A 27274-nucleotide genomic window follows, 5' to 3' on the forward strand; every position below is an offset into this window, starting at 1 on the left:
TGGAGCCGGGCTCGGCTCGGGCCGCTGCCCTCGGCCCCGGGAAGAGGAGCTGGGTCCCCCACAGCCCTGCACACCGCCCGCTGTGCTCAAATGCCGTCCCTCCCTGCGCACAGACCGTGGCTGAGGGGCAGTGCCCGCGTTGTGCCAGCGACAATGACAAACTCGGGGACTTCAGGGGTTCGAAAGCAGGGGGTGTTTATACATTCGGATACATCACCGTGAACGAGCACAATAAAATGAGAATGACCACAACAATGGGAATCAGTGACAATAAGCATTCTAGAGAACACATCACTAAGAATTATTAATTTGCTGTATTTTCAGTTCTTGCAATAATGAGCAGGATTTAAATTTTGTTTTGAAGTTAACAGAATCTTTCCTGTTAACAAGTTCTTTTGTTGAATAACAAACACAACCTGGGAAGCTGAAATACACAACAGGTATTTAAGCCTAAAGGCTCAAAGTCTGAAAATCAAAGCATCAGGTACATATTCCTCCTAATTTCAAAATACTTCCAACAGCCTCCAGTCAGAAAGCTGCTGCAGAAGTAGGTGACATGTGCAGGTACCAGTGTAATGAGCAACAGAATTTGATATATTTATTTGGTGCCTTGGAGAAAAATAAAACTACTGGCGTCATACTGATTACTGCAGTTAATTTGTCTCATTCAAGACCAAGGGAACTGCTGAGGCTCTGGGGTTAAAGACAACTACAGCCCCTGGCAGTGCCAGAGCAGCCTCACCCCCCTGCCCTCAGTTCAGCTCGGCTGTCACATCCATGACCTTCACTCACACGTTTCACATAAACAAACCCAACTCTTCCATGGGAACAACACACGGTCCTTGGCACATACACTCGTTCCTTTCAGCCTCCCAGCTTCTAGACACATTCCACTCATTATCTATTTTCTCTACTTAGTATCATTCTTGATGATGTGGAAGCCAATATCCTACCTGTGCTCCTGCTAAGGTAATAGGAGACCCACTACTCCTGTACATTGCCATTTACTTCCGCATAGATGTAAAAATACTAACATTAGTCCCTTATTTATAAAACTCAACCTAAGACAAACTTTATTTCCTAATTAGATACCATGGGGTGCATTTTAGTTAGGAAGCATTTGGTTTCATACCATTCCTCTGGGTTATTCTTTTCATTCCCAGTTCAGAGAGAGAAATAACTCGAAGTTATTCAGGAGTCAACAAGCGAGTTTTCTGTATCACAGAGTTCTGGGCTTCTACAAGAGACCACCCTTCCTGCACAGGACACGGTGCTGGTCTATACACACTGCTGAAGCCCATTTTTTTGTTGTCATTGTTTGTTTAAATGTCTTTTTTCCCACCATTTCTTGTCACTGTCCCCTGGGGTGGCTTTCTCTCCAAAGCTCAGCTGTGCCATCCACCCGGGTGTCACCAAGGGCAGAGTTTTAAGAGAACCAGTGTCCTCCCCTCTTAGTTACACCCATACGAACAAAATTAACTTTCCACATATAATTCTTATTAGAGCTTTGTTGACTATATTATTGCTACCATTTTAAGCCACCCAGGATGAATGTGCTCAAAATAGGAAATTAGCTGTTCTACCAGAGACATTGTCGTACAATGGACTAATTAAATGCAGGCAGGACATCGCCAGGTTGCCCGTTTCAATGACTATACAGAAGATTTAGCAGTAAATCAGCAGTTCAAACTGATGAAAATAAATGGTCTTGCCTCCTACAAAGAAATATACACCAACTAGTTCATAGCAGACTTTCCACAAATACTTCTCTAGAAACTGGAACTTCCATAAACTGATGATACTCAACCAATTTTTATCCTTAGCTTTAAAAATCAAATGCAAAGACCTTTGCCTGCCTTGAAGTTGGTAACACCAAATCTCACTGATTAAGTTTTGTACATTAATTATATCTATACAAAGCTTGCATTAGACAATCTGACATTACCAATTTACAATCATTGTAGAAAGAAACAAACTCCACCACTAATTAATGGGTAATTTCACCCTGATAACAAGCACAATCTAAATGGTCTCACTCTCATCTGTCCAAGCATCCACTCAGAAATACAGCTACAGAATGAATTGTAAAAATCCACTTCCAAAGATTATAATGGCACGACAGAACTATCTGATCTGAACAGCTGTGTGAAATAATTTCAAAGTGATTAAAGTTAGTAAATTTTTTGTACTGTACCAGTGTTTTAAGCCTGTATATAGAAAAAATTTAAAATTTACAGAATATAACTGACCTCAAATTAGTAGCGTTGGAAAGCTGATTATAAATCTACAGATTGATAATAATACAATTATAAACTAACAGACTTGCTCTGAATGACGTTGGTGACGTACATAATTCCAGTGACAACTAAATTAGGATTTTAGATATGAAAAATCACAATCTTTGTACATTCTCAGCTGGAACACCTAGCAAATTACCTTACAATTACTCCTTAAAACATAACCCAATCTGCACACAAGCAATATGTGTCTACTCGGTGCATTAAAAGATAGGAACTGAAGGTAAAGAACAGAGACAAAAAAAATCACGTGGGAGCTCTGTAGTAAACGTGTGGAAGAGAAGGTTGTCGGACAGTCCCACAGATGGGTTGAAATTAAACACTTAGCAAAGAAAGTGAATGATGAGGTCAGATATGTTACCTCAAGAGAAAAACAGGACAATTTTAAAAGCTTATCAAGAGTATGAGGTGGGAAATGCAGGCTGGTATGCGAATTGGGAGATGTCCATGCCTGGGAATTTTTAGAACACCCTTATCTTTGGCAGGCTGGTGTAATTTGCTCAGCATAAGGACAATGAGCTGCTGCCACAGAGGGTAACACGAGCTGCATGTGCAGCTGAGATCACTATGGTGTTACTTAAGCATGGAACTCAGTGTTCGCTTTCTCTTTGTCCCTTTTCAAACTCAAGAGCTGCCCTTGTACATCAGATGTGAAAGTGCAGATGACCATGAGAACTGCTATCACAACATACAACTACTCCCACTGTCCCTCTCCCCAAAATCTGATCCACCACACTGTGTGATTATTCCTACAGAAACCCCTAGGGCAAGGGAATTCACAACACCAAGCTGTTACACATGCTGATATAAAGATAAAAACATAACAATTGTACAATTGCTGTTAAAGTTGTATTTAATATCACATTTCAGTGACTGGAAATTGATTCCAATTCTAACAAATTGATTACAAGTAAAGGAAGTAATCACGCTGTCTCATGTATCTGAAGATGACTTAAAAGATCTTTTTCATTTCCAAACCTCATTAAACAATCGGTACATTTATGAGGCAAATCTGCTGAATGCCTGAAATCCAAATGAGTTTTAAGGTCTTCAATCTGTCCTGTTGAATATTCACAGTATTGACACAAATAAATCCCTTCAGATAAATGAGAGCTTAAATGCTTGCAGTACTCTAACATACCTGAAAATCCCTTCCCACAGTCATCACAAACATGAGGGAATATTTTGGTGTGTTCAATAGCTACGTGCCTGTTGACATTTGTATGCAGCCTGCTCCTAAAGCCACACACTTGGCATACAAAGAAGTTCTTGCATTTGTCAAAACTGATTTTGTTTATGAGACTGTACTGTCCACGCTCCTTGTTATTATAGCTGTCACTTAACTCTATCAGCCGACACGCGTGTTCGTTCACCACGTGGCTATGCAGATCTTCCGGATCATTGGTTTCATGCTCACAGAACTGACACAGATACTGCTCGTCACAGCTGTGTTCCTGGAAGTGCAGGTACAGCTCGCTGCTGGAGGAGAACTGCATATCGCACTGCTCACACCAGTAAAGGTGGTCGTTGAAGTGAGTGTCCGCTATGTGCTGACTCAGGTTCTCAAATATCACTGTTTTGTAATCACAATATTTACAGATGTACGGATCCTCCTCGTGGAGTTTTACGTGCTCAATGAGCTGCACTTTGCTGGAGAAGCTTTCTTTACAAACTTTACAGACATGAGTGTCCGCACATGTCTTATGCTTCAGGATCATGTGCTGCTTTAAATCGGAGAAGTACTTGCTGTTAAACTCACAGAGCTCACACTTGTACAAGCCACTGCTGTTGGCTCTCAGCAAAGGCCACTTCTGTTGAGCTGTGATATTCAAAGCCTGGTTCTTCTCAAAGATTTTGCAGGCTTCTAGAGGGATTTCCTCTAGGTCCTCAGCTTCCAGCTTCTCAGGTGACACAGTTTGTGTTTCTATATCGTGAACTTCTACAGCATTCACTTCCGTTGTAGAAATTTCTACAGTTTGAATATCTAGAGGTTTCTCTTCCTCTGTAGGGCTGTCACTGAATATAGGCGAGTCACATAAGTCTCTGCACATTCCAGGATTAGTACCTTTATCTGCAGGAGGAAAGAGATAATATCAAAAGGTTAAAAAAACCTGCAAAGCACCTGGGTGCATATTTAATTTTTCAGCTAGTTGTAGCAGCATACAAACGCAAAAAGCAGTTATTTTTCCCCAGCCAGATTACGTATTATGTTTAACTAACAAATAAAGAATGTAAACTACAAGTCAAAGCAAAAAAGTTACATTAAAAGCTACCAGCCATGCTCTACAGCTTCCCAGCACCAAAGCTGCAAATACATATAAATTTTACCTTTATCCTTCTTTTTGAGGTCTGTGTAGTGCAAGCCCACAACGTTTGAATGGGAGCCGCTCCACTGAGAAGTCCCAGCATGCACGGGACTCCCATCATCATCTGTGTCCAGGCTCTGCACGGGACTGTGGAATCTACCTGCAAAGACAGGAGGATTTTCATGTCGTTTGCATATTACTAGTATCGCCATCGTTCCTTACAAAATAATTTGAGAAGGTGGCATCTCTGTCTTTAAAATTTCAGAAAAAAAATAGTTTATTATACTGGAAAAAACTTAAAAATCCTTAAATGAAACTTTACATTTGAAAATGAATTTTAAAAATATTCTGAGATGTTTCTGTACATCACATTCTAAAATACAGTACTTTGTAAGGCTTCTGGAGACTTGCTCGCTAATTTGAGTGAAAAGAAAAATAAATACAATAATAATCCATCCTCACACTCACTCTGCTAAACTTTACAGCCACTCATCAATGTCTTACAAAAAGGCATTTTGTTTTCCATAATTACCAGTACGTTTTGATATGACTGCTGGTAAACTCCATCTCAGCACTTATTTACATCAGCTTTACATTACCTATCTAGTATATACTTGGATAAACAAGTCTAATCATCATTATAAATGATGTAAAATTGAAGGATCTTTCCAGAATTTTTTACTTTGAAAACTGTATTTTCAATTCTAGCGATTAAACAACCTCCCACCGGTCTAAGGTGTATCAGATCACAAGGCTGCTCAGAAGTCACCCACTACAGATTTTCTGCTTTATTTACTTGTGTGAATATGAGCACAACACACTTAGTAAAGAACGGCAGAACAAGACCCCAAAATGTAGTCTTACCTCTGTTTTCAGAAAACTTTATATCTGGCTGTTTCATAGAACAGACACTATAGCAGTGGTCAGAAAAAATTCCACTGTTGTCTATGTATTTGCTTGCACCTGAAGAATCTACAACAAAACAAAACAAGAGTTTTACCAATGCATGGATGTAGCTCCATAGGTACTTAACGTTCATCAAAATTATCTTAATCTGCTGCATATTTACTGCCTGTGTTGGGACAATTCTGTGCTGGTCAGATAATATTCCTGGTGTGATTTACAACTTTCAGCTGTTGTCCTGATGTTTGGAGTATCAGATACAATCATTATCAAACTCTGATCCCAATGAGGACAGTGACAGGAGCACCGTGTGTCCAGCGCTGAACACTTCTGGACGCCCCCATCCCAACTTCTACAAAATCCCTCCCCTTGTGCGTCAATAGGATCATCTTCATTTTGTGGCTTGTGCAAGTTTCCCAGTTTGCAGGGAGCACAGAACAAAACTGTTCAGATGCACTGACTGGGAGTGGCTGCACAGCAGAGCACAGAGTGGGTACTCGATACATTCAGATCAAGACTTCTTATCCTACCCTTTCTATTAATGACCTTCCATGTATTAGCAGATAGGGTCCCTTCTTGTAACAAAGTAATTATTGTGAGAAAAAATAAACTTAATAAAGTGGCATAACTCAAGCTCTAGGCTGACCTGAATATCGAGAAGGATGTAGAGTCTTCCTTTTCCTCTTTTTAGGATGCTCATTCATTTTGAACAGTCTAAACAAATTGTGAAGTGAAAACATTTAAGTATTAGACAGACTTGTTTGTATGCAGGTTGTCTTTCATTACTTTATGAATCAATACAAACTTTTTGAAAACACTCACATGAAATCTAAGAGGTTTTTCCTACTCCTCTTTCTCACCCCCAGCCTGTTTTGTTACAGTTAAGAAAACATTAAATGTACATAAGTACTGAAGTCTCTTTTCATATTCCAACTCTGGTGCCTTTTGTCAGAGACCAGATATTCTGAAGCAGAGTCCTTCAGATGAAGTTTTATGTTGAAAATACTAACAGAAGTCATGCACTCTTACCAAAAAATCCTAGACTCTTCACGATCAGCAAGCAGAACAGCTAAGAAGCTGATGGCTGTACAGCTCCCAAACCCAGCAAATCCATCAGCTTGAGAAGATTCCCATCTACAGAGAAACAGCATTTTAAAACATTTTAAAACTTTAACACACACACACACACAAAGAAAAAACACAGATACACAAGTATTACAAAGAATTAAGCTAAAAAACTTTATATTAATTTTGATTTAGAGTATCAAAATTGGTAAGATAGGTTCATTAGAGTATTTATTTTTGTATAGTCTCAGATTACTTGCCTTCCACTTCATTTGGTAGCTCCTGATAACGGAAAAATGGATGGAGACAACATCAAAACCGCTTGAGCTGTATGTCGGCCCAGTTTTGAAGCCAGCAAGGCTGCAAACATGGACTCTGATGTGGGTCCCTGTAACACCACTGCACCCACGCGCCTCGGATCTCCTAAAGCCAGTGCCGTCCACCACAGGTGAAAGCGGGAAAAACCAGACTCCTCATCAGGTAAATACTGATCTTATGAGATGAAATAATTTGTCTGAATTAAGATTTTTAAGGGGAGAAAACCATGAAAAATACTTTTTTAATATCGTGCGATGGTCTAGAAGAATCAAACGCCCTCACCGCTTTTTCTGATCGCGAGGGAAGAACCCGCAGCACACGGAGTTTTATCCCAGTTTACACGGCTCAGCCTCCTCCCCGCCCGGGACCGTTCCCGGACCGCTCTCAGCTCCCGGGCGCGGTTTTGGGAACGGCCCGTACAGGCCCTGGAACGCGAGACCCCCGGAGGCCCCGCGGGGCCCGGAACCAGGGACCGCCGCGCGGGCCCGCGGCAAACGCGGCGCTCCCGCCCCCCCGCCCCGGCGGCACCGGCGGGCGGCGCCACAGCGCGGAGCCGGGGGCAGGGGCGAGGCCGCGGCCACGCTCTGGGGACGGGGAGCGGGCCCGGGCGCGATCCGCCCGCGGGGAGCGCCGCAGGCCCGGCCCCGCCTCAGCGCGGAGAGACGCGCGGGCCCGAGGGCGCTGCGGAGCGTGAGTCACTGCGCCCCGGCGGGGGACGCGGGGCGGCGGGCGGGCCGCTCGCCTCAGGGCGGCGGGTGCGGGTTCTCGCTTCAAATGGCGCCGGGGCGAGCGGTAAGATGGGGGCGGGCGCGGGCCGCGCCCGGAGGGGTGAAAGGCGGGAGGGAGGTGGGCACCGGCGGAGCCGCGGGGCGCTCCGGGACTGCGGGCCACGGCGGCGGCCGCTCCCCGCTGCGTGGCCGCCGGAACTCACCTTCCGCTCCGCGCCCAGCGCCGCCGCCGCCTCCGTGCGCGGAGAGACCGCGGGGGAAGGGGCGGGGCCAGCGGCCGCCACGGCCATGGCGCCCCCTGGCGGCCCGACAGGCAGCGCCTGCCCGTCGCCATAGCAACCGCGGGGGGCAACGTAAACCGTTAGTTCATCTCAGTTTACACGATGCCGGCATCTCACCGCTGCAAACTGACTGCTCAGAGGAGTTCTCCAGCTCATTTTCATATACAGGCTTTGTTCGGGGCTTGTAAAGCGCCCCGTAGCGTATAATCTCACTTTGGAGAGGGCAGGCTCATATATTACATAAGAGAGGGTGTGATGTCAAGGCAAGAACATCATAACACACAAATATAGTTTCTGTAACAACATAGAAGCTGCTGTATAGGCAAATCAATATAAAATAAGGATTGGAGAATTAAAATAGGCAACTTCCCCCTTTCAAAATTTTCCAAATTCATAATCACAAAAACAAAAATCCTCCTTTTGCTCATTGCATCTTTGCTTTTTTTATGCCACAGTATAGAGCAGTAAGTTCTATTTCTCCACAAAGCAGCATATTTTTCAAAAGAGTAAAATACTATTTAAAGTAACTCATTTATCTTGAAGACACCAAGGAGACCGTTACTGTCACTTAATTTGATGACTTAAAACTGAGCATGAAATTTCATATGTGGAGCTATTCTGCTCTTGCTTAGCCTGAAGCCACCGAATTTTAAGATCAAGCTTCCAATTAGCAGAGTATCCACAACATCCCTAATGCTGTTGCTCTAGTGATGAGTAAAAAATTTATATATACATATATATATACGTGTATATATATATATATACGTGTATATATATATATATATATATATATATACATATACACCCTGCTTCTGGCCTCAGTTTTATTCAGTAGCTAGGAGGAGAGACTGGATTTACTCAGTTTATAAAATCCTACCTTTAGCCTTTGTCCTGAAAGCTGGAAATGTATCTTTAGGGTGACGTGATTTGGTTAGAGCCACATAGGAAGAGCTTCGTCCTGCGATCACACAGAAGTTTTGACAGTAAGCAGCACGGCTATAAGTGAAGTTATCCTTTTGAACACACACCGCTGAGCCCTCAGAAACAAATGCGGTGTATCTATTATCTCTGGAGCTGAACTGCCAATCAACAAGATCCTGGCATCCTAGGTCAGTTTGTTCTCTGCTGAGGTTTTGCCAGGACAGTTTGTGTTCAAGTTGCCATCTACTGGCTACAGCCACCCAAATGGGTGCATGCCAACATATCTGTCCCTCTATACACCAAAAATTTTCTATGTAAACATTCCAAAAAGGAAAAAAAGAAAAAGAAAGAAAACCACCCACACACTTTCGCCAGTTGCCAGCAGAGGGTAGTAATGGGAATTTACAATCCGTAATTTTCTAAGGTTAAAAAAAATATAAATCTATGAATCCCCCAAAACAAATAACAAACAACAGAAAAAAAGAAAACAACAACCACCACCAAACACAAAATACACAAAACACCCTTCACCCTATCCCCACAAAACACACCAAACCCCTTCCTTTGAATTCAGTCCTACTCGGCAAGACAGAACAAGACCAACCAAGTCCCTTCCACATGCAGCACAATGCATCTCTGTACCTTTGTTTGATTGCTTCTCCGCACAAAGCAGCACAGCCCAACACCACCTATGTCAGATAAAAAGACAAGACTTGGAGTGAAAGGCAAACATCTGAGGAGAATCCGCTTTGAAGCGGCAGATCCAGTTCAAAGTCACCAACATCAAACAGTGTCATCAAAGCTTCAGACAGAAAAGTCTAAATGAGTCTTCTTTCTTTTTTTAACCACCATGTGCTCAGGCTGTTCAGACAGCTCTGGGTCAGGGTTTCATCACCCAGAACCCATTCCAAGTGAAAATACAGAAAATGCTGTGTGATATTCACCTTCCAGTTTCAGTGATTCACACAGATGCTCGTTTCAATTAGTAGGGATGTGTTTTTACTGAAATAAGAATGGGGCAAACTATTTTTTTTTCAATGAAAGCAGTAATTGTAGCTCATGATAATCTTTGAAGGTAGATTGTTAGTGTTTAAAAGGACATATAGGAGATCACCTACGGCATCCTGTCTACCATCAGTTTTCCTGCCTTTTTTTTTTGCCCTGGGTTCAGATTTTGGATCAAGTCTTTCCAAATCAGGTTGGAAAACAGAGTGATTTCCCAACATAAAATCAGGAGAGCTTATTGAAGCCCCGTGCTAAAGCAAACTTTGCAAGTCATCCTTCTGTTTCGCCAGCATTATTTTGCTGGTTTTCCATATTTTTTATGCTTTATGGATTGAGACTTAGAACTACCAAAAAAAGACAACATGGTAATGCAGTAAAGTCTAAAACTTGTATTTGAGCAAGAACTAATCATGTCTTTTCCCTGAACCATCCAGTGCACTTAAAACAAGGCAGTAACCACTCATAAGCATTTCATAGTTACTGGAAAAGGTAAAACTCACCTTATGCTGGAATAAACAGAAGTTTAATCCATTAGTTGAGATTACTGGAACTATCTACTTCAAAATCACTAGCCATACTTGGATTCACGCTCTCCAGACTAGAGCTCAGCTCCAAAATAAATGTAAGGATAATGATGTCCTTTTATTTGTAATGATGTAACTTCTTTTACAGAGCTCAAATCCAGTGCAGACTGAGCACCTGCTGGAACGCAGCCCTTTTCCAAGCAGTGCTGATCAGAAATAACATTGACTCATCTACAAAGTTTAAAGCTTATTGAGGACAAAGATGTATAGAAGTGACATGATTAAAAACCCTGATACTTCCCTCATCCCTTAAAAAAAGTTAAATTCTCAGCAAAAAGAGCTCAAATCCCTCCCCATGATAATAGTTTGTTGGAAGCTGAAGTCCAGGATGACCAACAGGTCCATGCAAGCACTTCCACTGCAGCCCCATGTTCTTGTATTTGCCAGTGCATCATTTCCCAGAGACATCTCTCACTCTTTCAAAACCAGTACTGGATACAAAAATAAACCTAGTTTGTTTTTTAAACTATACTTTTGGTAACAAAAGCAGGAAGGATATTTTCCAAAACCAAACCAGATTGGTTTTAGCAGAGGCTTTAAAACCATCCAGCTAGAACACTTGAACAGCACCTGCTCTCTTATCACAACTTCTACAGCCAACATCTAAAATATGTTACTTATTTTGAAGATCAACGTGTACAAGAACCAACACCATGTGCATCTAGGACTTCCCACTCATAAATAATGCAAATTATATTTCTGTTCCCCCCTACAAATTAACATATATGCCATTTCTATCTTGTAGCCTTTTTCTAAAGGCAGAGCTGCAGCACCAAATCACACCTCCAAGACTGAGGATTCCTTAAACTCTCACTTCAGAATTCACAAGTGTACCAACCATATTGTTTTAATTTAGTTGTTAGTATATACATGAACACTCAAAAGTGTGATAAAAACCAAACAAAAGTAGGGTTTTTTTTAATAAACAGCATGTGATACAGACCGCAAAGATAAATAAAAAGCAGACTTTTTACAGTTTCCCATGAACATGAACTACAAGAAGTATCATAGGCCAAACTTTTGTTATTTGAATAGCACAGAAGGGGAAAAAGAGCTTTTTTTTTCTAAAAAGAAAAAAAGTACTGCAAGACTATTCTCAGTATGACAACACATGCATCTTTCTGCATCTTAAATACTTTTTTGGCCCATTATTACTAAAAATGTCTTGCTTTCTAACTACTTTACCACAGGACCTTTATTACAGAATTAGATACACATGGCAACATCCCTCCCGCCCCCTAGTAGTGGTTATTTCAAAGGTAATTGTCTCATTTTTAAAAGATATTTCAAGCACTGGTGGGTGTTTGTACTCTCCTTTTGACGCAGACATGTAATGCTTCTAGCTTCAAAGTTACATCTAAGCATCAAGAGATGACACCCTCCTAGGCTCTGTTTATCCAAAATGCCACCAGGATCCTCCCCTGCCTTAGGACAAGCATTGCCCACGGGTGGAGGAAGGTGAACCTCCAACCTGCGCTCTGCTCAGCACGGGGGAAGCCACACCTGGAGTGCCGGGTCCAGTGCTCCCAGTATAAACTGGCCATGGACATACTGGCATGGGTCCAGCAAAGGGTTATGAAGATGATGAAGGGAGGCTGAGATTGTTCAGCCCAGTGAAGAGAAAGCTTGAGGAGCATCAAGTCAATGTATATAGTTGATGGAGAGGAGGAAAGACGACAGGCGAGGTGTTTCTCAGTGCTGCCCACTGAAAGGACATTAGGCAACGAAACAGAAGAAATTTCATATAAACATTAAGAAAAAACTTTTACTGTGGACTCGTGTTTCTCAGAGAGGCTCTAGACCCAACTGGATGATGGCCTGGGCAACCTGCTCTAGCTGATCCTGCCTCCAACAGGGCTGCTGACTGGACAATCTCCACAAGTCTCCACCAACCTCAGTGAATTTATGTGATTCTGTGGAAGTTCTTTCAACTGTGGTGTCAGTTGCAATGACCACAATGCTTTCAAAATGTTAAGCCTGAGAATCCAGGACACCAGACTGCAGCCATATGTATTTTAAATCATTTTCTCCATCAGGGAAATGGATTTCAATAGTGTATGTGAATATTCACAGTTAAAGCTTGCAGAGGTGCAAGAGGGCAAGGGGAAAAGATAATATGAAAGTGTCTTCAAAGACATTTATCTTCACAAGAGAAGATGAAGGATTTGGACCACAGTGGCTGTAAGACAAAAAAGAAGAGGATTCATCTCTTCCTCCCTTCCTCTTCTTTCCTCTGCTCCTAATGAAACAGTAAGACAACTCTGGACAGCCTGGGGCAGTTGATAATTCAGGATATAGAACACTATTAATAAGGCCTGGGAGGAAGATTATACATACTTAAACCAAATAAACAAACCAGAATGAAACCGCAGTGATGAATATCCATGTTTTGGCTCTTATGGATTAACTAAATTACAGTAGACAGAAGATTCTTAGCAGAAACTGCTTCTCCTTGAATTAGGCTTTCTATAACTTGAGCAATATGATCAGGTCACGTTTAACTGTGATGAATTTAATGCTAGAACAAATTCCTAACAAAACTGAACACAGTTGCACTGAACTAAATGGTTCCTAAACCAGTTTAATAGCTACTGGGGAACTGGCACTAGAATTTCAGAAACAGTCCAAATAGAATTGGTGTATTTTTTTGCCACCTTTATGCTAAAAGAATATTGCAGTACATACAGAAGTGACAGTAAGGACACTTAAACTTAAGACACATTTATGCAAACCAATGGGGATGTTAGCTTCAAAGTACAGGCAGAGCATTGCTTCAATTGACTTTCTCTTACAAATGTTTTATATTGTTCTTACACTATGGGTATGTTCCTTTTTTGGGGAGAGAGAAGAAATAGGGACAGAGGGATCCACCTCTGGGTTAGACTCAGGGGTGCTAATACAGCAAGACCTCATCCTTCTGTAAGCCTATCCCATAAAGCTCAGGAGTCAAGAATATTGCATTGCAAATTAAGAACAACTGTTCTTCCTGAGCATGGGTTCAACAAGTCTTTACACAATGAAAGAGCAGGAAGAGGAAACATTTAAGGTAGCAAGCAATAAAAATCCTGGAAGTCTCAGGAATGAAAGTAATTACAGACAAGATTACAGCAGGTATGAATTAGAGAGCTGAGAAGGCTAAAGTAAAATTGTCAAGTGTTTATCTGGGCTGCTAGTAAACATTCCTCTCATTTAGAGATTACCTTTCATACTGAATCTTATGAATAAGTAACCTGGGACTGTAATATACATATAGTCTAATTCTGATTTCATATGCTGTTGTGAATCAAGAGTGACCTGAAGTCAGTGTTATATCAGCATCAATGAAATGAGAATTTCTCAAAGACCAAAGCACCTATAGATGGGTTAGTGTATGCAGATCGAGAACTTCTATATCCAGTTTCCAGTTGGCTTCCCTTCATTAACACAGATGTAAAAAATAAAGCAAAACAACAAAAACCCAAACCAAAACCCCAACATGAGCTGCAGGGGTGATGAACACATCATTCTGGACAGACAGAGCCTTACCTAAATTCAGACAACTTTCAGCACAAAAGAATACAAATTCATTATTTGTATGAAACATGTATTGCAAAATTAAATCGGGATTCATAAATCTGCAACAACATCCACAGCTATATAGTATTTAAAAAAAAAAAAAACAAATGTGGTTCTTCCATTCAAGTAAAACTAAAACAAGATAAAGTTTAAAAAAAAAAAATCTTAGAAGCAGCGAGTTACAATTCTTTCTGCAATACCACTCCATTTTCATTAACTTGAAGCATTTTCAAGATGTCAAAGACATCAACAAAACAGTAATTTCAAGTGGCTTTTTTGCTATTTGCTTTTTGAATGGGTCCAGCCCAGGTCTGCAACCTGTACAGACATGCAAAACAGGAGGAATTCACAATTATTATTAAGAACAGACGTTGGAACATGCCAGTTATAAAATGACAAAGCAAAGAAAATACCTTCAAATTGTCAACAAACATGGGCTACTGACCACCTTACGGGTTTTTAATATTTTACAATAAAGGGAAAGTTGGAAAAAACTCCAAAACAACTCTCCAAACCACTAACAGTAGGGTCATCACATACAAAGTTCTCTACAAGCTTGGTAATTTCTATATTGCTCTTAATATGCAGGCTTATATCTTCTCCACAAGATGCCAAACCACTCACCATTTTGTTTTTATTGAAATGATTTTTTGTAAGTTGTACTGAAAGTCTGTGTCACCTATGGAAAACACCTTATTGCACCCCTTCAGAACAGAAAAGCGTGCATACCTAAGACAGTACAGGTGCTTTTTCCGCTACCTTTAGGAAAGCAATATATTTTTAAGAGAAACGCATAGGCACCAGCCTGTTCTGTCATTAAATCAAATGTAGTTTCACAGTTGAAAAAGCTACTGTCCTTAAATTTGTATTTCACTAAATCCCTAAATTTCCCAATGCTTTGTGATAAAACACACAGCCCAATCCTGGGCTCCTTGCTCCGGTAGCCCCACTACCAAGTTTTGCAGGAGCGAGGTGTCAGATTCAACTCAAGCTCAGAATAAGCTACTTAGTGTTTCATGCAGCTGTCAGAATAAAAGGGCACATTTTCAAAACTTCATGTAGTGAGATTAGTTAAAACAAAAAAATCCAAATTCTATGCAATCTCTGTTAAAATCTCGAGGTCAGTTACAGGTGCTTTCACAGTCTGTGAGCAGCTCTTATTTCTGATACTGAGAACAGATGACACCCTCTCATTTTTACAGCAATCTAAGTAAATAGTACCTCCACTATCTTCAGTCAAGTTACATCAGCACAAAACTGGCACAACAGGATAAGGTAATTAGGGTTCAATACTTTGAAGCTTAAAGTTTTTTTCTTTCCTGAAACACTGGCAGAATGTTTTTCAAATGCCCATCCTGGTTCTGGTAAGAACAACTGCTTGAAGCCCATGAGCTCCTCCTATTTTTTTTTTATTTAAAGGCTATAATTATCTCAAATTGTTAAGTCTGTATCACTATGAAGTTTCCTTTCTTTTACTATCCGATGTTCACAATAATTTCTACAGCTCGTGCACAGCATTTAGTTGCATTAACTTCTGGACACAAAGCCTGATTCCTCCTACCTTTCTGTTTGTGCAAAAAGGGTGCAGAACACTGTACGCTTGAACTGAAAGACATTTATACTCATATTTACAGAAGTAAATAGCTAGAAAAGGGCAAAGTACAAAATAAGCTGGGCTCATCCAATAAATTTGAATACATGTTTTCATCCAGGCTGCAAAAGGCTGACCATCTCTTACATAAGTGAGGTAAAGCATTGTTTCAATACCAGATAAATAAGGATAATGTAGCACCTAACATGGCATTTGTGCAAGTTTTACTCAGTTAAATTAAGAGTTACAGCCAACAGGGTTTCAGATTTTGTGAACTAAATTTAAACTGAAGCTAAGCCATGATTTAAAAGAGCTAAACCATTAGTGTGTTGACCGCCAAGTAATATTTACAAGGGTAATTTTGCTCTAGAAAGTATGACCAAGGTTAGCAAGAGTTAAAATATTCATATGAACAAAAAGGAATATGTAACAGTCAATAAAATGAGCAATGGGAAGTCTATTGGACTAGTCCAAAATATTTCATAGAACTAATAAAATAAAACTTCACATTCCCCATACTATTCTTAGAACTTCTGCAGTTTTCGCAAAATCAGGTTTCCCCCCACAACATCAAGTATCCATGTGCGCAGTATTCAACTGCGGTATCTTGACTATGAAAGTGTCTTCAAAGACCAAAGCCCTGGCTAGACAATCCCCAGACTCTTTCATAATGTAACCGATTGCACATCTTTCATATACTACAATTTGCTAAATGAAGCCAACCACTCATTACCTCATCAGCCTGCACAATGTACAGTTTATTTATATACTTATATTCTAATCTAACACCAGCTGTCAGCGTATTTTATATTACATGGGGTATTGCACTTTGAGTGGCACCTCGGTGCGTGTTTGCAAGTGAATGAGCTGAACCCCTGAAAGCCCCAGACCTTTGGAATTCACTCCAAGTGCTGCCAATCTAGCAAGTTTAAAATGTCAGGATGAGCATCACCCTCGAAATCATGGGTTTCACTAATTAAAAAACCTGTTTCATAATTAGAAAATCAGTCCTACCTGAAGTTGTGCATAAGGGCAATCTGAAATCCTCGGTACTCTGAACAGTTTGAAAAAGTGGTGCCAATTTAATTGATTGCACACATCATAATTGTGTTAGAGGACAACAACTAGATTTACAAATATATATTACACACACACACAAAACAGACACAGCTATAAAATGTTTGGTAACTCTACATGCTTTGAGCTAGCCAACGTATCTGCTGTATGTTGAACTGCTTATTATTCATCATATTGAAAATCTAAATTGCTATTTCTGATGTATTTGTTACTGGATTAAACAACCACTTCCAAATGAGGAAGAGAAAGAAGAGAAATGGTGGACCCAAAGACTGAGGGTTTAAATGTACGTTCCTTGAATAGTCAGCATATCGCTTCAGTAATGTATAGAGTGATGCCCAAAATTTTTTTTAAGAGACTTAGGCCAAGTTCACCACTGGCATTAGTGGGTGTATCTCCCACTGCTTCAACGCTACTTGTATCCTCTTTCACCAGGGTTGAATTTGGTCCTAGGAGTATATCTCTGGTCACCTTCAGTGACATTAATGGAAACGGGAATCTTGGACAGATAGAACTGGGCTGCAAAATTAAAAGATTGAATATTGGACAAATCATGTAAATAAAGAATATATATTAATAATAGTTCCTATTATATAAATAGCCTTTATAAAAAAATAATCTTTCAATAATTTTAATAACTCACCTTTCTTTAGGTTCTGGAAAACATGTATGAAAAAAATCTATTCAGTTCAAGTTAGATTAAAGCAAACCTAAGATGAACACTACAATGCTGTTGCACTAAACCCAATTCTGACCATTCAGTTTCCAGGTTAGCCAGTTTTTTGGGGATGACAGGGAGTTTCCTTGTGAAGGTGTGAATTGCACCCCTAGAAATACTGAGCAGAAGAAACACCATACGGAACAGGCCTATTTCCTACTGCTTTCAGAAACTGTGCAGATGACTGACCCAGAAATCAAAGGGTCATCTAAACCCCATAAATGTTAATGCCTCTGAGCACATTTAAAAGGCACTGTCCTCTCACTATTGTTTTTAGATCTTTGAGCTTAAAATTCCTTCCCTTCAAACTATGCTGCATTTAAGTATTCGCTGTCATTTGAATTCTCTCCACTCTTCTCAATCCAGCATAGTCTCCACCTGCTGTACCAGATCTAAGGTAACATGTGATGGACTCTATGTTCATGCTAGCACTATTTTCTTTTTTCCTTCTAATTTATCCTATCAAATGAAAAAAGGAAACATTCTTCCAAGTTTACCTTTTTGGGCTTAAGGCATAACATGAAGTCACACATCATACTAAAGCTTATTTTTTGAAGTGTACAATTTTAGTGCTATCTGAAACCCTGTTTTACATTATTTTTCAACAGTTGTCTGAGCAGTTCATCTCTTTTCTTGCCACAAATTCTAATGTCGTTCGTGGTTTGTGCAATTCCTATGCAACCAGTCTCTGCTTCTAACAGGTATTAACAGTGCAGTACCCACAAAGCGGGCCATCAGTTCTTGTTTTCTTTCCTTTCATTTCAGTTCAAAGCATGCTGCTTTATTGTGTGGAAGATCCAGTCCATTTTTGTTGTCCAGCCACCATGGTGAGCATCATTCATCTGTTTCATGAAGTACTCAAGAGCTTCCTGCTCTGTTTTGTCCAATGCAAGGGTCTTTCGAATGTACGCAATATCGTCAAATGACTGCAGTTCTGGCATTCCTGAGCCAAGCATCATGGAGAAAAGATTTATGAAGAGATTGGCATGCTGCCGAATTGCTAGATAAGCCTTATAACACATCTCCTGAAACCTGGAAGAGACAGGGGAAAAAAGCTCAGTGTATTTCCTTATTAGATGCGTATTACTTCTTTACCTCCAAAACAGTTTTCAGGTAACTGGGAGTTAAGTTAATAAGAACACCATAATGTTGCTGAGGAAACTTCCTCATCTTCATACTTAGATTATCTTCATTTCTGTAAGAATTAGCAGTGGTCAGAGTAACCCAACAGCCAAACTGAAGACAGGCTTTCCAGCCTAAAACCTCATTTGCAATCCATGCAAATGTTCCACACATGTTTCTGGGAGTTCAAAGAGCTATTTTAGTCATTGCTATTGACATTTCAGATTTCAAAGCACATTTCTTGACATGCTGCTGCAAACAGTGCTTTCGTGGTTATCAGGGACACACTTCTCACCCACAGTTTTATGAGAGCACTAGATACTCTGTATAACGCATTTGCAGTATCACAATATTGGGCAAGAAATGCCAGTTTATGCTGAAATCATTAATTGAAGTCAGGTTAAGAAAAAAAATGCAAAAAAGCTTCACTGCAGCATTCAGATACTATAACTCAAAATCTGTCTTCCAAGCCCACAACATAATGGAATTAAAATTAAAATAGAAACTTCTCAAAGACTGGATCTCTGGAAAGACAGGATTTATTTACGTATTTATTTACTATTACTATTTTAAAGTTCTCCTTTCTTAGGAGGTTCTGCAGAATGTCACAAACTAGAAAAGCCAGCTGAAGAGCTGATACCACAACAGCTACAGCAGAGAGAAATATCGCTGAGTGACTAGCATTATACCTGACATTTCAGGATTCTCATTTTTTGCAGATACACAATCCCAAGAGGACTTTAAGTGTTAAATTAAAACAAAAAAGAAATCAGATATTTAAAAATTTATATATTCACATGTGTGCTGACCCTGCAAAGCTAAAGTGGGGTTTCATGAACTGAAGGCTGCATTAGCGCTGATATCACCCACTGATTTACAAGTGGATGGCTGATCTCCAACTAAAGAATTAGAACATATCCACCGCAAACCAATTAAAATACTACTTTGCAGTTAAAAGGTCTAGTTATTAAAGGTCACCAGTAGTAAAGTGCATTTTAGGTATATACTCTGGAAGTTAAATGCTTAAAAGCAGGCTCACCTTTCAAACTCCCTTGTTTTGGTACATTCTTGGGCTCCTTTACTAATCACTATTAAAAAGTCTTGTGTTAAGACAAATGGCACACGTTCTCTTTTATAACCAAATTTTTTCTTCTTGTGATCAAGGAAGTGCCCAAAGTCAATGTGAAACAGCTTGGAAAGACAGAAAGGTATTTTAAGATTAGTAATTCCTTGTTTAATTGATGTCATAGTAAAATTCAGCACTTATAGTTCAGATGGATTTTTTTAAAACAAACTCATATCAAAGTGAGGGATTACATTAGGCTATATTTTTTGAAAAATGTATCTTACTTGTCCATCATCTTTTACCATGATGTTACTATTGTGACGGTCACCGATGCCCAGTATAAAGGTAGCAACACAGTAGCCAGCACAAGAACGTGTGAACAAGTCAATAGCTGCATCATACCTATGGAAAAGAAGCAAAGGAGATATTTTCCTACAGATATTCAATAATAAATGTGCAGATTTTTTCCCCCTTCCCTATTAAGTAAGAATCAATTTATACTATCTTCTCTCAGTGAAGCAGAGTTCCTGGATCTTATCACTTTATCAAAGTAAAGAAGAAATTCGGCATACTCTGAAAATAAAAGTACTTACAGTTAGACTGCAGAACAGTAAAGTAGTTATTAAAGTGACTGCCCCTTTTTTGAAGGCCAGTGTTTTTCATTTTGATGAGTTACTGTTAAAACACAGACTTAAGCCATATCTTCACAGTTCTACCTCCAACTTACGCTTTGCTGCTGAGAAGTCACACAACCACCCAGAGTCATTAAAAGCAGGAAAACAACAAGAAGGAAAAAAGCAGGAAAAAACCAAAACCACAAAAAACAAACGCCAAAAAACACACCTACAAAACCAGATGGACATAATTTTGCACTGGATAGACTTTAGTTCTCTTTAAGTTTCCATCAAAAAGAGGACATGAACAAGAAAAACAAGCAACAAGAAAAATAAGCAACAGGAAATCTCACATTTCTCCTTTGTTCTTGTCCCTGAGCCACTGATGCAATGTATGGCTGTTGAACTGCAATGCTCCTTTTAAGCCCCCTTTACACTGAATCTGCATGATGGTATGAGAGCTCCTCACCACTTCGATGAGTCCCACACAGTCACCAATAGACAAGCAACCGTAAGGTAACATCCTGAAAGACAAAGGTGGTTTGTTGTTGTTGTTTTCCCCTAGAGTTAAGTTTTAAGACAACAAGCAGCAGACACATTTGATAACCTTTATCTGGTGTCATCTCTTTCTTACTTTAGGATATTAAAATGTTTTAATGTTTTATAGATGTATTATCATCAGTTTTGTGGAAAAAATGTACCAAGTATTAGTTTATACAGAATGTCATTCTGCAGAAGCTACTGCACCCACAGACTATTTAGAGGCAGAGAAGCTGTGTGTGTGTATCAGACTGGGTAATACCCACCTTGCATGCTCAGACGAAGGTACCAGCTACAAAGAGTCATCGCACAACAGGGCTGCAAGTTTGTCAACTTTTTCAAAGCAAATCTCACAGATACCATCAGCAGAGCAGCGTGTGGCTAGTGTGTGTCAGCTCCTGTAGCCTTGCCTGGTATGTAGATCCCTCACAGCCACTTGAATAAGACTGAAGTATTTTTCAAATACGATTGTATCCTTACAGAACCTAATAGTTTAGCTAACTGAACGTTATTTTTTAAAAAATTGCTCTAACATGTACAAACATGCCTATTTATAGCATTTAATTTATTACCCTTGGGAGAACAGAAGCATTGGTAAGCAACCAATGCAAAAAAAAAACCATTAAGAACAGTATTCCTTGAGAATGACCTCAAATGCTTACCGAAGATCAAGACCCTGATTTTGCCAGATGTTTTCCATAATTCTGATTATCTGAAGTGTCAACATGTCCTGACGCAAGTCTGGAATAGTCAAATACATAGAGACTGCAAATTTCATAACACCAGAACACTTTGTTAAATCTTGTTTTACTTTTCCTCCCAAAAGTGTGTCTAAGGGAAATGAGGCTTGCACAGTTTAGTGTAGGTTTCATTCTCTCAATAGAGAAAAGCAGATTTTAAATAGTTGAGAATGAATAAAAATTAATGGTGGCGATTTCAAAGCTGTTTAAAAATAAACACTAAAAACATGACAATGGAATTACAGATTACACATTTGTAATATCTTAAAGACATTTTTGAGTAAAAAACCCAAGTATTAAATAGTATCATGTTCAACCTCAGACTGAGCATCTTAGAACATACAAAATTTGTACATGACTAAGAACAATACTTACTTGTGCATGCTTAATTTTTCTGGAAAATAAAATTGCTTTGCTCAGATTTTTTTTTTTCAATATATGTATTTTATATGCTTAGAAAATACACTAAACAGTAGGTTAGGAAATCAACAGATACATAGCTTTTGGATTACACTTATTTTTCCTTACCATCTCCATTTTTAAATATGATCTCATTGTTCTGAAATAACAATTCAGACATAATATCTGGGTTTTCCCAGTTCAACCACAAGGGCCTTTTTGCAGATGACATTATCCTGCACTCCTCAAGCCTGTAAAAGAAAGAAGAGTTCTATGAAACAGGCACAACTGGATTCTCATATCATGTTTCTGTAATAGTACTAAGTTCTCACTGTTTTCTTCTAACTCTTTGAACTAGTATCAAATATAAGATACACAGGTATCACACACATAATAATCAGCCACTTTTACTTTCAGTTCCAAACTTAATTTAGCAAGTGCAATATTAACCTTTTGCTAAGCCCAGCAGAAGAACTGGCTATGCCATAAGTTTGCCTTGGGCAGTGTGTGTTTGTGTGTTCCTTACAAATGGAAGAAGCACTGCAGTTCCCATCACCTTTACAGAACAGCTCACTGTCATGTTGTTCCCTAATTTGTTATACCATTAGATTATAACTACATCACTCTTTATGAATTACTCTGCTACAAATTTTGTTCAGTTAACTTTGAAGATACTAATGTTTAGTACGCTAGCATTTAACCTTAATATTGTTAATGTTAACATCACTACACATTAACTTAAGTATCCAGATAAACTTCAAAACTGAAGACAGTACCGAAGATTTCCCAGTTGATGAGCAGGATTAAGAGGAGAGATAAAACCTTGTAAAGCATCCATAAAATCTGGCCGTCTCATTTGCTCAACAAGAAACTTCATCTGTACCTAATAAATAATCACATTTAGGTTTAGAGAACACTAATTACATGTAAATGAAGGTAAGTTTCAGATTTTAGCTTTGTTTTTAAAGCATGGCTTTGCACAGTTCCAACATAAGCAACTCAGCTTAGCCACATACTACACAAATTGAAACCTTCAGCTTTAAGTTCTATTGCTTCCAGAGGCAGACAGCAGCAATGCACACAGAAAACATTACAGCTCTAGGAAAACATATCATCTACCAAAGTTAGCATTTATACTTTTCTAGTTAATAAAATAAAATTCCCATGACTCTACAGCAACAGTTTTGGTATGTGGACAGTTTAAAATACCTTCTGGGTCTCATCTTTTTTTTCCTGTTTGAGAATATCTGTGAGGTTAATCAATTTCTCCATAGCCTCCACCTGCCTGCTCAGATGCTTTAGGTACATTCCACACGCTCGACAATAGGACTCCAGAAGTAAACCAAACCTCTGACTTACAGTTTTATTGTGCATTTCAGACCTACACAGAGAGGAAGAACAGTTATAGCTTAAAGACAAGACCACTTAGAGGTGCCAAAAATGAAGCTATACCTGTAACATCTTCCTGAGGGCCACTTATGGATCCATCTTTTCAGGTACATAACTTGTATTGACCTCTCACAACTCATTTCATTCTGACTCACTATACTTCAGTACCCTTTCCAAATAATTCAGCACAAAGCTTATAGGCTTTTTCCCCATTACTCTTTGCTCCATCCTGCCCTTCTTTACCCCTTGCCTTTACTCAAAATCCATACTTTCCAGGAACTCTGAGGGAAACATCAGGCTTTCAATTCAAGTTCCAGATTTCTTTGCTGAGAATAAAGCTAACCTGTTTAGTTTTCTCCTGTCTCATGTAGCCAGCCTCAGGCTGTGGCCCCTCTAGTTTACTTGTTCTTACCTATCTCAGCCTTTGCACAGTCTGTGTCTGATCACATTGTCTGATAACAGCATTTTTAGGTGGGACATAGCTACAATCCAGTATGCCATAAGATGATTTATGCTCAGCCTCCTCAACACCAGAAACTACATAAGCCTGTGTTGTACTCAGTAAGGAAGAACAGAGAGATATCTTGGCTATCAAGCTCTCTGAAGTCTTTAAGAAGCATGTATGAATAGTTACTTTTCAAAGCCTTATCTAGTCAAATTGGGTGGTTTTATTTAGATCTCAACCATTTCCAAAATTTTCTGGGAAAGACCAGTGGGGGGGCATCTGCTATACAAAATAAAGCTTGGACAGCAGAAGTCTGTCAAATGTGTAACCAGCTAACAATATGGGAGGCTTCCAGCAGTATTAGTTAAACTACCCTACTTTTAAGAATAATCATCATTAGATAAAAAGAAATACAAGACTAAGTATCTATTATTAACCAACTTTGGAAACTGCAAGGGATGACTTCTATTACGAAACTATGCATTCAAACTCTTAACAAATATAAAACAAACTAAGTGTTAATATTTTCCTAAAAAAGTGACATTTCGTATGCCAAGCCTTTAAAACAACTAATTGTTTACAGCTAATAGGAACTCCATCACCCCTTAACATAGCATAATATTAAGCTTACTTTAAATGCCAAAAGAAGAAGTGTCCTATCCTTTGATTGGTCAGTGCCTTCTTGAGTAAAAATCTCACAAGCTGATTATCTAAATACTGTTCATATTTCAGAACCTAAAGAGAAAATAAATAAAAATAAAATCAGCTGCAGTTATTATTTCTATGAACAACATACAGATTAAAAGCAATTGCTGTTTTATATTAAATTCTGTAGAATGACTGATCTTGGCATTAATGCATGTATGTGTTTGGGTTTGAACAATATCTGCTAACACCACATTGGCTGCCTCTATTTCAGGAACTTAGTATCTGATGCTTCCTTTACTGTTACAAATACTTTAGCCTCAACTTGCTCAAAATTTTGTCAATGTGCTTCTGCTCATACTTTCCCATATGTCAGGACAGCTGAAGCAGCTCCCTGTTCCAGTTGGTGAAACAGTTTTGCATCTCTGCAAAATTTTGTCATTAACTACCACCAAGCAAAAAAAAACCCAGCAGTACAGAAGAGGAACTACACTTCATCTAAATAATCCATAATGCAAACGGATACTTTTGATGATGACTTTTTCACATCATCTTAACTTTTGTTGTATTTTAAGCCTGATTATTGAATATACACAAGACATCAAGTATACCAAAACACATTCTATACCTGTACTAGCTGGATTAAATACTGAGACAGTTTGTCGTCTGTCAAGTACTTCTCTAGACATCGAACTGCAAAAGCTCGCACCATTGGATCTGGATAATTACAGTCCAAAAGCTCCATTGCTTGCTCTGGCTTGATTGGAGGCCAATCTTTTACCAAACAGTACATCTGTGGACAAGAATTCCAAGCACATCACACACTTGCATTGATTAGGAAGAAATTGTAATACACGACTATTAGGAGGTATCGTCAGACACAAACTACATCTGAGTAGAAGTTGTTTACTCGCCAGTCTTCTCAATAAACATTTGTTATTTTATCCACTATAAAAAGAATGAAAACAAAACCTCACATTTAACTGTAACTGACAAATCAGCAACATAACAAGGATTCAAGTGATGCCATCAGAAGGAAATCAGAAGACTCAGATTGAGCTAAATAACTAGAACTACAGACCAGACTGATCAGCCAGTTATAGTGCCAGCTTGAATCATGTAAGTTTTCATTCAATGTATCATGCACACAGAATGTTAATTAACTTCCAGAAATTCTCTTTAAAACAGCTTATTTAAAAGCTCCTTCACAACTTAAAACTAGTTTAATGCTATGTGTTACCTGGGCCACTTCATCTCTAGAATTCCATTTAACAGACAAGAGTAATTTGGGCAGAATTTCTGGAGTATTCACACAATAGTGTCTGCAAAAGAGAAAAAGTTGTATGTTCAAAATGTCATTTTTTTCTTCAATAACCACCTACTATCTGCCCTCAGTCTTGCATCTTTTTCTTCCTTGGTCAGCAGAGCCCAACTGATCCCATAAGGTGCTGTCAAGATCCACGCATGAAAGCTAAGACTGCAGGCATGGGAAAAACGTGAACTAATTCAACAACTTACTTTTCTCCATAGGCTTACGAACCAAGACATATGATGCAGAATGCTTTAAAAGCCTTTTCTAAGACACTAACCCAAACAGAATAAAGAACAGAATAAAGAAAAGGGAGCAAAACCCAAGACAATCAGGAGAAATTCAGAGTGAATGGGGTGAACTTTGACTGTGACAACAAGTTTTTTCTTTGGTTTGGTTTTTGTTTTTAAATACCTGTGGCTCCAGAGGAAGTCCTTCTCTTGCTCAGTGATTTCAGACAAAGGATCCCGTGTACAGATGGCTCGCAGTTGCTCCTTGTCGCTTTCCCTTAATTCGTTATCTCGAGCTATTCTGTTGCTCTGCAGAGAGAGAGATGGCCATTAACCCTCCACACATTTCCTTCTCTTGTCATACAACTTACTTGAAATATTTTAACAGCAGAGCAACACTTATAGCCTATGGCAGGCAATACAATCTTGTTGTTTCCTTTTGTTATAACTGAGGAATTCCAATTAAAATAAAAGATGAAAGACTAGGCCTTTGATTTCTACAACTGCTTTTAGTCACTACTGGAACAAGAGGCACATGGAACTAAACCAGTTGTGTGGAGAAACAGCAGCCATTGACATCTGATGAACAACATAATGCAGCACAAAAATGCAACTGGTCATTTCTGTCTCCAGTTTTGAGAGTGCTGAGAGCTGCTGAAAGGAATGAAAAAGAATCAGAACTGAAAAAGCAAAATATGGAGGATGAAGCTAGGTAAATAAAGGTAGAACACTGTAGGAAAGCCTGAGTAACAACAGGGAGACTGGAAAACATTAACCAGAATTAGAATATGGTATTCTCCAAAGACACAGGAAACAAGAACCGGTACACACCAAAATTAATTTTATCTAAGACTTCATTTATTAGAACCAGTTTAGACCTATAGCAAAGGTACTGAAACTACTACTACTAGATTTTTCACAGCTCACGTGCCAAATTCAATTCTTCTCCTATACTTTCCATTTCTTAACACATGTCACGTGTGTGTCACAAAGCAACATATTAAATGATGCAGTTTGAGGTTTCAACTACAGAATCAATTGCACTGCAAAAAGGAGAAATCTTAAGCAGGTTATATTATTGCCTTTAGTATAAAATACAACTGCAAAACCCAAGTTTGACACTTAAGATGAAGCTAACCCAAAATTCTACAAGAGTTGGACAGTTCTTTTATAGTGAACTCACATTTTCACACCTGTATGATACCTACTACTACAAAACTAAGATCAATTCTTTTCCAAATTCAAAATGTTTAAACGTAGAACCACAGTATCTGTCCTCCTGTTCTGCTCTTTCCCTGGACAATTTCTACAGAGCACATTCAACAAGATAATAAGCAAGAACAAACTGAGTTTTGTCTGCCAGTTTTGTTGATGGACGTTTCAACTGGTTGAACTAGTACTTGGGAACAGAAATACTGACATGTCT

The 27274-nt window shown here is 39.2% G+C and overlaps 2 protein-coding genes across 4 annotated transcripts in view; both read right to left on the bottom strand.

Moving 5' to 3' along the window:
* Positions 1 to 345: 345 nt before the first annotated feature.
* Positions 346 to 6861, bottom strand: ZNF639 (zinc finger protein 639). The gene is made up of 6 exons (XM_080349659.1): positions 6832 to 6861; positions 6536 to 6640; positions 6153 to 6220; positions 5468 to 5575; positions 4626 to 4763; positions 346 to 4368 (listed from the first exon to the last, which is right to left on the bottom strand). Exons 3-6 carry the CDS (start codon positions 6208 to 6210, stop codon positions 3221 to 3223), a joined length of 1452 nt encoding a protein of 483 aa, XP_080205785.1. The 5' UTR covers positions 6211 to 6220; positions 6536 to 6640; positions 6832 to 6861; the 3' UTR covers positions 346 to 3220.
* Positions 6862 to 18108: 11247 nt separating this feature from the next.
* The window catches only part of PIK3CA (phosphatidylinositol-4,5-bisphosphate 3-kinase catalytic subunit alpha), a 38040-nt gene continuing 28874 nt past the window's right edge, over positions 18109 to 27274 (bottom strand). For all 3 annotated transcript variants that reach the window (XM_080349653.1, XM_080349654.1, XM_080349655.1), the window contains 12 exons: positions 26033 to 26157; positions 25550 to 25631; positions 24938 to 25102; positions 24296 to 24399; positions 23040 to 23211; positions 22607 to 22713; positions 21960 to 22081; positions 21354 to 21432; positions 20505 to 20675; positions 19822 to 19939; positions 19511 to 19662; positions 18109 to 18381 (listed from right to left, as the gene is read on the bottom strand). In XM_080349653.1, coding sequence (XP_080205779.1) covers positions 18111 to 18381; positions 19511 to 19662; positions 19822 to 19939; positions 20505 to 20675; positions 21354 to 21432; positions 21960 to 22081; positions 22607 to 22713; positions 23040 to 23211; positions 24296 to 24399; positions 24938 to 25102; positions 25550 to 25631; positions 26033 to 26157 — 1668 coding nt within the window. In that variant the 3' untranslated portion in view covers positions 18109 to 18110. The remainder of the gene's footprint in view (positions 18382 to 19510; positions 19663 to 19821; positions 19940 to 20504; positions 20676 to 21353; positions 21433 to 21959; positions 22082 to 22606; positions 22714 to 23039; positions 23212 to 24295; positions 24400 to 24937; positions 25103 to 25549; positions 25632 to 26032; positions 26158 to 27274) is intronic.

Source organism: Nesoenas mayeri (assembly GCF_963082525.1).
Source record: "Nesoenas mayeri genome assembly, chromosome: 9".
NCBI classification, from domain to species: Eukaryota; Metazoa; Chordata; class Aves; order Columbiformes; family Columbidae; genus Nesoenas; species Nesoenas mayeri.

Excerpts from the sequence above, each read along its gene's own strand:
- ZNF639 (XM_080349659.1), bottom strand. The coding sequence starts at position 6,210 with ATGAATGAGCATCCTAAAAAGAGGAAAAGGAAGACTCTACATCCTTCT. Across the intron at positions 5,576-6,152 it reads ACATCCTTCTCGATATTCAG|ATTCTTCAGGTGCAAGCAAA; the intron begins GTCAGCCTAGAG and ends GTTTTGTTGTAG. Across the intron at positions 4,764-5,467 it reads AAAGTTTTCTGAAAACAGAG|GTAGATTCCACAGTCCCGTG; the intron begins GTAAGACTACAT and ends CTGTCTTTGCAG.